At 37.9% G+C, this 15,018-nt stretch overlaps 1 protein-coding gene across 1 annotated transcript in view; it reads left to right on the top strand.

Annotated features, from left to right (window-relative positions):
* The window catches only part of LOC135471353 (tyrosine-protein kinase SRK3-like), a 41,009-nt gene continuing 25,991 nt past the window's right edge, over positions 1–15,018 (top strand). Inside the window, exons 1-2 of the mRNA XM_064750560.1 lie at positions 1–126; positions 4,669–5,097. Coding sequence (XP_064606630.1) covers positions 4,920–5,097 — 178 coding nt within the window. The 5' untranslated portion in view covers positions 1–126; positions 4,669–4,919. The remainder of the gene's footprint in view (positions 127–4,668; positions 5,098–15,018) is intronic.

Raw genomic sequence — 15,018 nt, 5'->3', positions numbered from 1 at the left:
CTCTTGAGAAGGGGACGGTACTTCCTGGTAGACTTAAGCGAAGTGAACTCATGAAAGCTGGCAGAAAATGACACCACATCGCCAGAAATTCCGCTTGTCTTTGCCTTGATGTGTAAATCTACCAATGTAAGTATCATTCGTCGTGTATTGCTTTATCCTGTCTTTGCAGATTAAAAGTTGACAAAGTTCGAAGTGCGCTGGGCAAGCGGTGCAGTCTACAATCACTTCTTTTAGCTTCTGTAACTGTGTAAGGTACGATATATTATTTATTTACTTACTTATTTGATTGGTGTTTTTCGCCGCACTTAAGACTATTTCGCTTATACGACGGCGGCCAGCATTATGGTGGGAGGAAATCGGGCAGAGCCCGCGGGAACGATATTTAATGTATGCCGCCTGTTTATATACCGAATACAGTAAAGGCCTGTACAGCATTGTACATTGCAGCCAGTGGTAGCTTATGTATGACTATATCTAACGTTTTTAACATTCTGTCAAAAAGGAAGTTAAAATAAAGGTACAATGTCCAGTTTGCAACTTTATGTGTCAGCATATGTAACATTGCTCGTGAACTTAAGATGTGAGTTCGAAATTAGACCCGTAGAAGCATAATCATGTAGCGTCGCCTGTATTAAAAGGGTTTTATACGTCAAACGTTCATTGAGCGAAGTAATAGAGGTAAAGACTTGTAAGTATGTAAAAAATTCTAGTCTAACAAATATCAATGCATGCATGGCATATTATTTACAGATACATTTACAGATGCATTCAAGTTGTGGTGGTTGTGGGTTGATAGATATTCACCCCTGGCCACCACCCCAAATTTTTGTAAATTAATATTATATATACCCCCATGCCCTGACCCCCACCCCATATGTACAGTAAATACATGTGCAGTCTTAAGTTAGTTCAACATTAAGTAACTCTAATAATATTAGCCATGAACTGAATTATGTCCAATAGTACCAGTATAAATGCTGCTAACCTTTAGATGTGACATACACATGCATTCCAGATAGGACTCCATATCAACTCCAGACTTGTAATAATAATAATTGCATATACAGTGTTATACTTTTCTTTCTCACTTTCAGGATACACAAGGTGTTTATTCAAATCCGGCCTTGGGCAGGGAATTTGTAGATTTCTTCGGTCTCACTGTTGGTAGGGCCTTGATGTATGCAGGCTAACATGCGTTGACAGCCACCTTTCGGGAACCATCAATATATTGTGCATATTTGTCACGTGTAAATGGGAAAGTTTGGCTGTAACTTGCCAATTGGTTTGAGCTCTAACACAGACTGTCCAGTTTCTGCCACCTGTAAAACTGACCGCCAAAGTATAAGTGAAAAATTCTTGAGCATGACGATCGAATAAATAAATAATTTTTTATATTTCCTTTTATCTGAGATTATCGTACATCTTGATTATCGGAATCATGTATGCATCTGATCACCAATGTGGAGTTATCTTAGACTCTTTGTTCATATACGCCAGGCGAGGTTAGCACAACTACTACACCCTCAACCCCGTCCTACCCCCACTGACACTCACATTTATTGCTGAGCCATCCTGTCCTGCTGTGGAAAGACTTAAAGCACAATTACTTTCTGATTCAAAAATGATCCTCCCACCAGGATGCTGTCCGCCGACGTATAAGTGAAATATTCTTGAGTACGGCGTAAAACTCTAACCAAATAAATAAATAAATAAATAAAACCAGAACTTAATCTGTTTTGACTGACGATTCTTACCAAACCACAGAGAACACGAATTTATGATATGTGTAGGATGTTAGGGTAGAAGAAATTTGTTAGAATCATTTTGAATGAAAAATTTTCCCCCTAAAAATACATATGCTCCACGTCGATTTGTATGTCGATAAGGTGCGTATTGCAAAACAACAGCACTGTGAAGTGACCAGCAAATCTAAACTGAAATATCCACTAGCTGATTAAGGTACTATTTAAATTTAAGTCTTAATCTTAAGACTGGCACTGCTGTACATGTGTTTTGTGGTAGGTTTACAACATGTATAACACAGCACTATAAAATGCATGCGTGTCATTCATTAAACAACAGTCAAAGAGTAAACATAAATTTGACAGGTTAGAGAGGGAGCAACAGTTTTGTAATTTAAATACTGGTACATATTTATGCATGTATAATCGCGGGAAGGTCTGACAGAAACCTGCGGATGGTCATGGGTTTTCCACCGGGTTCTGCCCGCTTTCCTCCCACCATAATGCTAGCTGCTGTTGTATAAGTGAAATATTCTTGAGTATGACGTAAAACGCCAATCAGATAAATAAATAAATACATGTATAATTTTTTGGATAATTCAGTCAAAAAAGAAAAAAAAACCATTGATACTCCTAATTCTATGTAACCAAGATATCACACGCTCTTCTTAATGTTATTTTGTCCTTTTCAGACTAAAGTTTAATATGCTTGTGAATTATCATGCTAATTAAAGCTCATTTATGGATGAATGTTCAGGATTTTGAGTATAAAGGGTACATATGTACATGTGTATGATGGACAGATGCATGTTACATGTACATGTGTATGATAGACAGATGCATGTTACATGTACATGTACATGTGTATGATAGACAGATGCATGTTGGTATGTACATGTGTATGATGGACAGATGCATGTTACATGTACATGTACATGTGTATGATGGACAGATGCATGTTGGTATGTACATGTGTATGATGGACAGATGCATGTTACATGTACATGTACATGTGTATGAATGGACAGATGCAGACAGATGCATGTTACATGTACATGTGTATGATGGACAGATGCATGTTACATGTACATGTGTATGATGGACAGATGCATGTTACATGTTACATGTACATGTGTATGATAGACAGATGCATGTTACATGTACATGTACATGTGTATGATGGACAGATGCATGTTACATGTACATGTACATGTGTATGATGGACAGATGCATGTTAGTATGTACATATAGCCCATTATACCTCATGCAGTGATTATGGTGAATGTCCACAGTGTAGTTTCTCAGGCATCATATACACCTGTGTCTATATTAACAAAATACAGTGATAGTATAAATGTGTGCAGCATTAATTAAGTACAAGATGAAATGTTCCCTGCATGTTGTGGTCATATTATAAAAAGAGGGCTATTCTGTATAATAAAATGTCCTATTTCTTCACAGCAATTTTTGTTTTTTTTATGATAGAATAGATGCAAACAAACATTCAGTTTTTTTTTCTCCACACCTTCTAATTGATAAGTCACAGTACTGGTGTTAGATTTTGGGTAAAAAAAAAATGCCTTGTGCATGTTGATATCTTGATAATTGATTTCATCTGTCATGACCGCAGTGAGTCACACCACTGTGATCTGTGGCTCATATCTTGTGCTTGCCAGTTTGTCTGTCATGTTGTGATTTGACTGTAACTTTTATCATATAGTGTTTTAAACCTGGATAAATACAAGCTTTTGTGTAATCAGTGAACTAAATTCATTTCATCTCTTACAGGTCTGTAAGCTCTCTGATTTCCTCTAACTGATTACCATCATTTTACCTTAGTGCCACGTTAAACACCGGTCAAATAATTAAATGAATTGAATCCCACAATCCTTGTTTCTGTTGTATGCATTAAGTTTGGATTTAACATATTTTAGTAAGTACTTGTATATTTTATATAAAACGATTTACCCATGTGGATCTGCCATATATAAATGTACATTAGACACACTTGTTTAAATCATGAATTTACACTGTACCAGATGTCAACATGATCATCTTCAGATGTGATAATGATTTTATATAACAGCTGGCCCAAGATACATGTATTTTATTTTGATGAATCACATGTGTTTAGGTGAGGCCATAGATGTGAATGGACATGTACAGCTCACTAGTTGTTCAACAGGTTTCGAAAAATATAGGGTGCACGCTCCTTCCAGTGCACTCATATGTAGCTGTGCACATAGAAAATTTCCACTGATTGCAAAGTGTGCATGTTGCAAAATTTTGGCCATTGTGTAAATTTTCCCTGAATTTACAGGAATGCAGTTTTTAAGGCCAGAGAATTGATCTGCAGATATTGCCTAATTTTCCTTGCACAGATTTGACCAGTATGCCACTAGGTGCAATCATGTAAATATAGATATTTTTCAGTGCTGGTAAATGATTTAATGAGATTCACTGTGTACATGTAAATTTTTTTGTAGTCGAACAGCTCATGGTGGTTTCGAGTCGGGAGATTTATAATTTTACCTCATAGGGTGCTGGGTCACTTTAGGAGCCCTAGTCAGCCATACACTTTACACCCATGGTATAAGTGAAAGAGAAATACTTTTGAAATGTTTTCTCCTTTAATGTAAAGATTTGGAAATCAAGGTACTTTAATATTTGGCACCATCATGCAGACAAATACTGTAATTTTAGCTGATAGATCAATAGTTCAATACTTGTGTCAACCATTTTTAAAAATAAAATTATTGAATTTTCATATCATACACTACTCAAAACACTGTATGCTAATTAAGATGTAGTGTTTTGCACATTTTGCAGTATCTGTATAAAAAAGCACAGAACGTGTGATATTGCAGTATAGATTTGTGTGTATACCTTTATACATGCACATGTGCCCTTCATGTTGTTATTGCAGATTTGAAGAAGCATGGATTTGCGCAAAGACAGAAATTAGCTGCGGACAAAAGCTACAGGAGTGGACGAGTTAAGGGGTAGAAGGTGGACTGCCAGATGTCTCAGATGACCAGAGAGCCAGGAGTGAAAGTTATTATTAACTGAAAAGAGAAAGTGAAGGTGCTTTGCCGTATTAAATGAATTGTCCCTGAGTGACGATTGTCGTACCACAACATAGTTGCTGGAGGGTTGTTTGAACCAGTCATACAAACAATGGGCAATTGTCTTGAGAGGCGGAAAGCTACGCCGCCTTTGCCACCATCCGGGGGTACAGCCCCAGATGATAGCGTCAGATTTAGTGATGTTTCTCCTGCAAAAGGTGGCAGTGTGTCTAAAGCACAGCCACCCCCAACAGCCAGAAAACCATCCAAGACACCGGTGATACCGCCAGGTAAGTGCTTTTTTTTCCTCCCCATCCAGGTGCTACATGCGCCCCCTTAAATCAAAACATTGTCCATTTCCAGGCAGCAACAAAACCAAACGATTCAAACTTTCATGATTTGTTATTTCATTATGGCATTGTTTTTTTTTTATTTCTGGTGCTGACACTTTCTAGCATAAATAGAAGTACCGACATCTGAATCTTGAGAAATGTGTAAGTTAAAAAGTCATTGACAATGTGTTGATTTATTTTTTATAGCGTACTTGTAGGCAATAAAATGCCTGACATTGCAGTATGACTTTTTCTGTACTTATTATACATGTTATACTGTTGGCTGCCCAGATTGGATCACTTAGCCTGGATGTATGTACATGCATGTGGTGCAGTGTTAGCAAAGTGCCGTTTTCCACGTTTGTTTGGTTCTGGTACCCTACCACAAAAGATCAACTTTCAGTGCAATTTATGCACATTTTTATTTGAGGTTGGAAAAAAAACTACATTGGTGCGATTGGCCAATTGCAGGGCTTCTCACAAAGTATAATTTTATCAGTCCACACAGAATAATACCTTCAGAATATGCTTGAATAAGCACCATGAAAACTTGCGAAAAGGATAAAGAATTGAAGTATGAGGAAAAGGACCGCTGACTGTATGTTGTTCGCTGAACGATTTTATGCCTGTATAGTGATATTTAGTATTGGAATAATCGTATAAGCTACTGGTGTTTCAATAGTTACATGTATCGGTGAACCATTTCAGTACCATAATTGTGTAAGGAGTTGCTAGTTTATGTAGCTCCCATGTGTGATGTACTGCTGAAGTTGGGTTGAGTGGATGTTGTGTGAAACATAGTATAAGTGTTCTTGTCTATAGAATAAGCGTTTGTCTGATTTACATGAGCCAACCCAAATGTATGTATGTGTTTTAGGGGCCTCCCTGGCTCAGTTGGTTAGCATGCTAGTGCAGCGTAATGACTTAGGAGCCTCTCACCAATGCGGTCGCTGTGAGTTCAAGTTCAGCTCATGCTGGCTTTCTCTCAGGCCGTACGTGGGAAGGTCTGTCAGCAATGTGCAGATGGTTGTGGGTTTAACCAGGGCTGTGCCCAGTTTCCTCCCACCATAATGCTGGCTGCCATTGTATAAGTGAAATATCCTTGACTACAGCCTAAAACAGCAATCAAATAAATAAATAAATATATATGCGTTGGTAAAGCATATCTCTTTGTATGTGTGATGTTGTCTAACCCAGATATCGCAGCTGAAAATAAGCAAGATTTCATACATTCATGACATTGAGAAAGTCAAAACCGCTGCCATGTTTTCAGTTATGACCAGTCATGGGCTAGTTATTTCTACAGCCCGAGTGGAATGCCGTGTGTGCTGTCATCATGATCAGTGATAAGAACAACATTGTGCCTTTTAGCCATATGTGCTTTGGGTTTGAGTGATGTAACCCCGTGTTTCTTAAGAATTCCAGATTAAAAGTTGATGTAAAAGTTAAAAGTCCTGCAGTTACCATGCAAGTACTTCAAAAGGCCATAAATTTGATCCATGACAGACTTGCCCAGTTTTCCTGATTCTGAGATTTCTGTTGATTTTAAAAAGGCGTTTTGGAACATGGGATGATATTTTACTGGAAAATTGTAAGAAAAAATATTTTGTGACATTTATTTGCCTCCAAAAATGAACTGATGTGGATGAAATTTTTGGTCAATTAGGGTAAGTCAGGAAAGAAGTGGCTGTGGCCGTTTCAGTATGTTATTTGGAAATAACTGTTTATATCATTTGTGGTCTTTTCCTGTAATCATCGCCTGGTCAGAAGTGGCTGGGATAGGAAAATCTGTTTCCCAGTAAGAATAAATATGTAAAAGTTGTGTCAGTTTTGGTTGGATTGCTGGTGTCTATGAAGTGATATAATCACTTATTTAAGACTTACTTTTTTGACTACCTGTGTTTTGTTGGTAATGTATATAGTGTTGAGGAAATGTGTAGAAACTGGTTTGCTGAAATACAGGTATAAGGTCATCTTCTCCAACTGTATCAGAACATGCCGTCAGCTCTCCCATACTCCCCCCCCCCCCCACACACACACATAAAAAAAAAAGCTCTAGAATATCATTGTGACTCAAGTGTTGCTTGTTTCTTCTTTCTTTATTTTGGGCAGATTCAGATATTGATGTTTTGTTCCTTCCTATTAAAGATCACTAGCTGTTTATATAAAACGTGCATCAGTGCACAGATATTATTCTAGAGGTGGTAGATAATCAGAGCTTCAGAGCTTGCTTTTTTTTTTTTTGTCATTTGTCTTTTATTTGGTAAACTAAAGCTGCAGTTCCTCATCTTCTTGTAGTAGCAGATTTACCACTTTGGCATTCTACATTCTGTTATCAGTCAGTTCATTGACACGAACCAATGTAGTCGCTGTGGGTTCAAGTCCAACTCCGGTCTGTCAGCAACCTGCAGATGATTATTGGCTATTCCCGGTTTCCTTCCACCATTGTGTGTGAAATACTGTGGAGTATGGTGTAAGACTTCAATCAAAATAAAAATTAAATCCTTGACATGAGCTTCTTCATGAAAGTGAGTAATCCTTGAGCCGAGTACAAGGTTTGAAAATGAAAGTACATGTACATTCTCAAAAGCATGTAGATTTTTGCAGTGCTATGCATATATAAGTTCTGCTGTGGATTTAAATTCAACATTGGCATTGTACATGTAACAGCTTTCAAATGCTGTTCATGTAGTGTTTTTCTTGTATTCTAGCATTAACTTGATTGATTGAAATAAACAAATAAATGTGATGAATTGTCATAAATATATATTTTTGCCATTCTGGTCTTCTGTTCTTTCCTAGGGCACAGTATTTTTTCTTTTGAGGTTCAGGGTTTATTCTAATGAGGATTTATTTGACATTTCTACTTGTTAGGCATGCATGTATGTAAAAACACAGTACACTGATAATATAGAAATATATAAGAGTTAATATCTTCATTTTTTTTCGGAAGATCCCATATCTATGGAGACAGACTGCACCTGATGAATACTGTCTCATCTCAGGTGAGGGTAATGCCTGTTCATAAGTTTTTCTGTTTTCTTTAACATGGGCTGTCTGCCCTAATTGATCAGCTTTGTACATGTCTCACTCACCTGGTTTGGAAAGAAGATCAAAGCCTGTATTGAAAATACATGCATGCATGTAGGTTATAATTTTCAGACTAATATTTTGTATATTACATGAACATGCATGCATAAATATGATATTTATCCTAGATGTCAGTTGACAAGGTCAAATAAGCAGCAGTACTTAGGCATTATTAATAAAAGCAATTCGACTGTCATGTTTTCAGTTTCATTAACTATAAAAAGACTTATTAATTATCATGAACCTCGAACATTTATGTACGTGTAGCTGAAATTTAGTTCCCCTTCTGATGTGTGTACATTTGCAAGCTTGTTACAGTCAAAGGAACAGTTATTTTTTATGCTTTAATATGCAGTTGAGGACATACCCTAATTTATCTCATAATTTGCTTGTGCCAGTGATATAACAACAGTGTTGTAAATTTTCAGTATTACACATGTTTTATAAAAATAACCCCAAATTTTGATTGGTCACCTAAACTTTCATTGACAAGATAATTCAGTTAAAAAGTACAACTGCATACTGGACTACTTCTCTTGTTTGTTGCCGTGTAAAAGAACAAGCCAGGCTAGTGATACTTCCGCCAATATTCGAAGCTGACAAAGCTTGTCCGTAACATGCCAGAGGGCAGTAGTTTTTGTTGGGCCCTCCACTTTCTACAGCCCATAATACTGACTGCCATCCAATTGAACAATTCTTGAATATGGAGGTAAAACAATTATCAAACAAATAAATAAATAATTCCAACACATTTACGGAGAGAGGATTTCGGAGAGAGGACGATTTCCTCTTGTTCGAAAAGTATGAGTGATTAAAAGCTGTGTAGGGTGGTTTCCCTTGTTTGGCCTTACATGCAGTACATGTACACTGGAGACCTCTTGCCTTTTACTGGTGGATGTCACAGGTGGGAGACTTTACCCATAAGTTTGGCTGTAAATGCTACATGAATAAAGGAATTATAAGGATATAAAGGAAAGTGTACTTTGTAGTTCTTTATGGTTCCTCGGCTTTCTGTCCTCAGCATTCACTGAAACTTTAACACATCATACTGTTAAAGTGCATTACATGTACCCGGTAACATTTATCAGGCTTTAATAGTGCTGACAGGATACAGTATGAGATGGGGATTGTGTTTCAAGGAAGAGTGATCTTCTTTCGCATCCACTTCACTTGTGGGATCAAATGCATTACATGCAACGTGCTTTGCTATTATTTTTTTTTTTTTTGTTCGAAGCAATTTGAGTGTAAGTACTATACTTTCAAGTGGCCACGCTTCTAAGTATACATACATGTACATACATGCAATTTAACTTTATGAAAATGGAGATGGAGTTACTTAAAGTTAGTTTAAAAGTTTTCCGGTGTATAAACTATAAAATGCTGAAACATTTCTGAGCAGAAACTGGGTTTGTAATTAAGTCTTCTGCATAAATTTGTCTGCATTGCGGATGGGTGGCCGATATACAGTTTTCATTGTGACTCAGTTTACCCTTCTTATTACCTACATAGAAATACTAACAAAAAAGAGCTGAGAAGGTTGAAAAGAGCAGTGACGCTACTAAAGGATACATGAAATACATGGTGTTTATTTCTTAATACTGAGTATATGATCTGGCCTAACCTATAAAAGTACAAAAAACTTTCTTCTTGGGGCATAGAAATGGCATTAAATTTCAGTTTTCTTAGGGTTCCTGCATTCAACACGGGAATTAAGTAGCCTGCTGTGATGACATCTACGGTGAGCTCTGTCGAAGCAACTTTGATGGGGATTAGGCCAAATTGGGGAAGGTGTTAAAACTGCATGGCCCCTGCATACCAAGTATGTTCCTCGATGATCTCATGTCTGAATATTTTCGATTGTTGACATCATTGGCGAAAACCTGTATAAAATAGAGGGGTTTATGAAGATTTGATTGGTGATTTGCACCGTTCTTAAGAATATAACGCCGGCCAGCACTATGGTGGAAAGAAACTGGGCAGAGCCTGGGGGAAACCCACGGCCATTTGCTGGCAAACCTTCCCACATATGGCCGGAGAGGAAGCCAGCATAAGCTGGACTTGAACTCAAAGCGACCGCATTGGTGAGAGGCTCCTGGGTCATTGCGCACGTTGGTGTGCTAACCCCTTCGGTCACGGATGCCCCTGAAGTTATATAAATTTTGTGTCAAAAATGAAAAAAAAAATTCAAATTTTTTTTAGCATATCTCTCTTTATTTTCACCGTTTCATGTGTCCTGTAAGATTTTTGCACTACAGTTAATTGCACATCAGGATCTTTACTTGTGTCTGTCAGTCACAAAGAAATTAATGCAAATAGTGACTGAATTTGACTTGTATGTCCAAAAGTTGTCAGCTTTTATAGCGGACTACTTTGAAGCGTACTTCAACAAAAGTGAGCTCCTGTGCACTGCCACATGGCCTTCATGTAGATAATGAAAGTATGGTATTTCATCTATAAATGTTTAGCTTTGCTGGATTGTGATTGATTCGTCCACCCCTAAACCTTACTTAAAAATTAAGTTTGATTAAAATTTCTAATCAGACAAACTTAATTGCTGGCATCATAAGTATCATTTCTTGGCCGTTATGTATTTCTGAAAGAGTATTGTAATTACAGGCCAAACTTCAGGTGGAATACCATAATTGTGTGTTAGCAAACAGTTTTGATATACATACATAAAATACTGTTAATGTTTGCATTTGTATGTAATCCTGTTCTTGTAATAATCGTTTTCACACATAGATTTGGAAATTGCATTTAATACTTGAAATTACAGTGTATAAAACAACTGAAACATAATACATCAAAAATCTGTGAAACATTGACGCCAATGGCTATTATAATATGACTGAAAAATTGTTGAGAATGACATAAAACTAAGCCTATGATATATACATGTGAGTGAGTGAGTGAGTTGAAACACATACATGTACATGTGCACATGACGCACAATGCAGGACATGATTTAAACGTAGTATTTCAGTCAAACTAGTGAGCTGTGCAAGGTAGATGATATCAAAGAGGTGGGTTTATGTACAGGAAAACAATTGGGTGCTTCTTAACAGTAATTAAGAACTTTTTTTTATTTATTTGATCGGAATTAGGAATGAATGAATGATTATTGTTTAATAACGTCATGTTGGCTGTAGTATTAATAGCCATATAGTGAGAAGAATATTTTAGACCCTAAGCTTGTTTTTCCTTATAATAGTGACAACATCCAAAATTGGTACAAACAGGAAATTTAAAAAATTATATTAAATTACATTAGATAGTATACAATTATTTTAAAAATATCTTAACTAATATTTAACCACATATCTCACATATCACACAGACTACGTTTGAGGATATACAGATCCATTGGGAACAGAAGTATGTTTTTAACTTTGTGGAGGGAGACTCTGTGGCTCAGTGGTTAACACAGTACCACAGTGATTTAAAAGCCCCTCAGCAATGCTATATGCTTTCTAATATCCTCTAATGTCCTGGCTGTACAGGGGAAATTCAGGTCTTTCAGCAAGTTATGGATGGTCGTGGGTTCCCTGCGAGCTAGCTACGCCCAATTTCCTCCTGCCATAACACTGACTACCGTCATATGAGTGAAATATTCATCAGTACGGCATAGAATACCAATCAAATAAATCAAGAATTTCTTATTCTATGAGGATCAAAATCTAAAAAATCTCTGCATATTGATTCCAGTACCTTAAATAACAAGATAAATTTAATGTGCATGTAATATATATCACAGATATATATATCTACATGTACATAGGTATAAAAGTAAGATTTTTTCAGATGTTGAGAAATGATAGAATAAAATAGCAAATAAACCTTCTCAGCTTTCTACATCTTTGTATTCTGACCGCAGTTTCTCACGTTTTGTTCTTATCAAGGATTGAAGTGTAACAGTTCAACAGGCTTTATTTATGGACATGTTTCCAGGGAGTAAATGGTCACTGGAACATCAGCTTAATATGAATCCTACCTGCGGAACTGTTGTATTTCAAAGGTGTAGAATTTTGAGAAGGCTTTTTTGCTTTTTATTCTATATGTACATATATAAACACGTAGGCCTGTAAGGCAGGTAGCACATAGCTAATATCTATGTGGTTTAATGTGGTATATGGGACATGGCACTTTATATGGGACTTGGTATATGTACATGTTTTCTGACTAAATTATGTTATACCTGTACATTTATGTACTCTGACAGTTGCATGTACATTTATTGGTTGTCAGGATGTCCTGGTATGTGACATGTATACTGCTATAGTACAGAAGTTAAATTACATGCCTCTCTGTGGGAATTCCTACTTCCTTATTGGCTAAGCCTATAGTTGACATTATGATCCAGGACTTGGATTTTATCTCTGAGTTCACAGCTGCATTGTGTGTAGATTGTATGTACATGCCCTCCCATACCCTCTCTGTGTCCTGTTACATCTACTAGTATTATTTCTGATATCAGCAAAGCATATATGGGTACATGAGTATACATGTAGTTCTTGAGTTACTCATATTACATGCCCTCTCATACCCTCTCTGTGTCCTGTTACATCTACTAGTATTATTTCTGATATCAGCAAAGCATACATGTATATAAGTACATGAGTATACATGTACTTCGTGAGTTACTCATATTGTTTGTCATGTTAGTTGGGACTTTGCTCAGTGGTTAATTGTGCGTAACTTACCCACTGACCAGGTGCTAAGTTCTATGGACTTGCATTGCTGGTGAGATCTTTAGTAGTAAGAAGTGGTCTAAGACACAGACGCACTGTTGTAAATGTGCATTGAACTTTGTATACCACTTGCCTTCTGCCAGTGTGGTATGCGGAAAGAATGTCCCACCTAGGAAATTTTGTCAGTGACTTCTATACCCCATGGGCGATCCTGTAACACCAGTGAAACTGTATTGTCATTGTTTGGGTGAAAACTTCTTGAGTATGGTATTGAATATTACCAGAGCTTGAAATGTTGGGTTATAAAGTTGTGAACATTATGATGATATATCTGATAATATGTATGCATGCTTGTGGTTTTATGTCGTACTTAACGATTTTTAAGTCATCTGATGAAGAGTTGTCATTAGGTGTGTGTGTACATATACTGTGTCTTAATTTTGTGGCAAGGCGAGCTTCATGTCGCCACAGGGAGTATCGTGCTGAAGACACAGTTGATGACACGACACCCCACCAGGCCAACCAGTCATGTTTCCTTGCTCTAATCTCTCAGTGTTGAGCACCATGAGCGTTGACACCCCACCAGGCCAACCAGTCATGTTTCCTTGCTCTAATCTCTCAGTGTTGAGCACCATGAGCGTTGACACCCCACCAGGCCAACCAGTCATGTTTCCTTGCTCTAATCTGTCAGTGTTGAGCACCATGAGCGTTGACACCCCACCAGGCCAACCAGTCATGTTTCCTTGCTCTAATCTCTCAGTGTTGAGCACCATGAGCGTTGACACCCCACCAGGCCAACCAGTCATGTTTCCTTGCTCTAATCTCTCAGTGTTGAGCACCATGAGCGTTGACACCCCACCAGGCCAACCAGTCATGTTTCCTTGCTCTAATCTGTCAGTGTTGAGCACCATGAGCGTTGACACCCCACCAGGCCAACCAGTCATGCTTCCTTGCTCTAATCTCTCAGTGTTGAACACCATGAGCATTGACACCCCACCAGGCCAACCAGTCATGTTTCCTTGCTCTAATCTGTCAGTGTTGAGCACCATGAGCGTTGACACCCCACCAGGCCAACCAGTCATGTTTCCTTGCTCTAATCTGTCAGTGTTGAGCACCATGAGCGTTGACACCCCACCAGGCCAACCAGTCATGCTTCCTTGCTCTAATCTCTCAGTGTTGAACACCATGAGCATTGACACCCCACCAGGCCAACCAGTCATGCTTCCTTGCTCTAATCTCTCAGTGTTGAGCACCATGAGCGTTGACACCCCACCAGGCCAACCAGTCATGTTTCCTTGCTCTAATCTCTCAGTGTTGAGCACCATGAGCGTTGACACCCCACCAGGCCAACCAGTCATGTTTCCTTGCTCTAATCTCTCAGTGTTGAGCACCATGAGCATTGACACCCCACCAGGCCAACCAGTCATGTTTCCTTGCTCTAATCTCTCAGTGTTGAGCACCATGAGCATTGACACCCCACCAGGCCAACCAGTCATGTTTCCTTGCTCTAATCTCTCAGTGTTGAGCACCATGAGCATTGACACCCCACCAGGCCAACCAGTCATGTTTCCTTGCTCTAATCTCTCAGTGTTGAGCACCATGAGCATTGAGGCTCGTGAGTACCGTTTTTATAATCTTTGGTAATCCAGGCCACCAAAGCAGTCAATATATCCGATAAAGAAGTTGGCTTGCTAAAAAGAAATGGAGTTAAAAGGAAAATATCACATTTTCTAGGATACAAACTAGAAATTTAGGAGCATTGGTGAAATAAACCCTCTCAATTCCGACCTGTGATAACGATGAAACAATTACAGAAGTATTAGCATGGTCAATCATCAGCGTTTATAACATTATCAAACATATCACAGTCAGTCAGTCAAATCTGTACGATATGGCAGCCCGTTTCATAGGTGGAGGAAAGAATTAAAAACAAAATAAAGATCACTATTCTTTTATATTTATTTATTTATTTACTTTTTTTTAATTTTTAGCTTGTCTGTGCAAAGTACCCTGAGTCATTTGGCATCGTCGTCAGCATCAGTATCTGATAACACGGAAAAGAAATGTTAAATGAAATGTTAGGAATGGTATTTTGAGAAAT

Source organism: Liolophura sinensis, chromosome 7 (genome assembly GCF_032854445.1).
Source record: "Liolophura sinensis isolate JHLJ2023 chromosome 7, CUHK_Ljap_v2, whole genome shotgun sequence".
Taxonomy (NCBI): Eukaryota; Metazoa; Mollusca; class Polyplacophora; order Chitonida; family Chitonidae; genus Liolophura; species Liolophura sinensis.
This window is presented reverse-complemented; position numbering and strand designations above follow the sequence as displayed.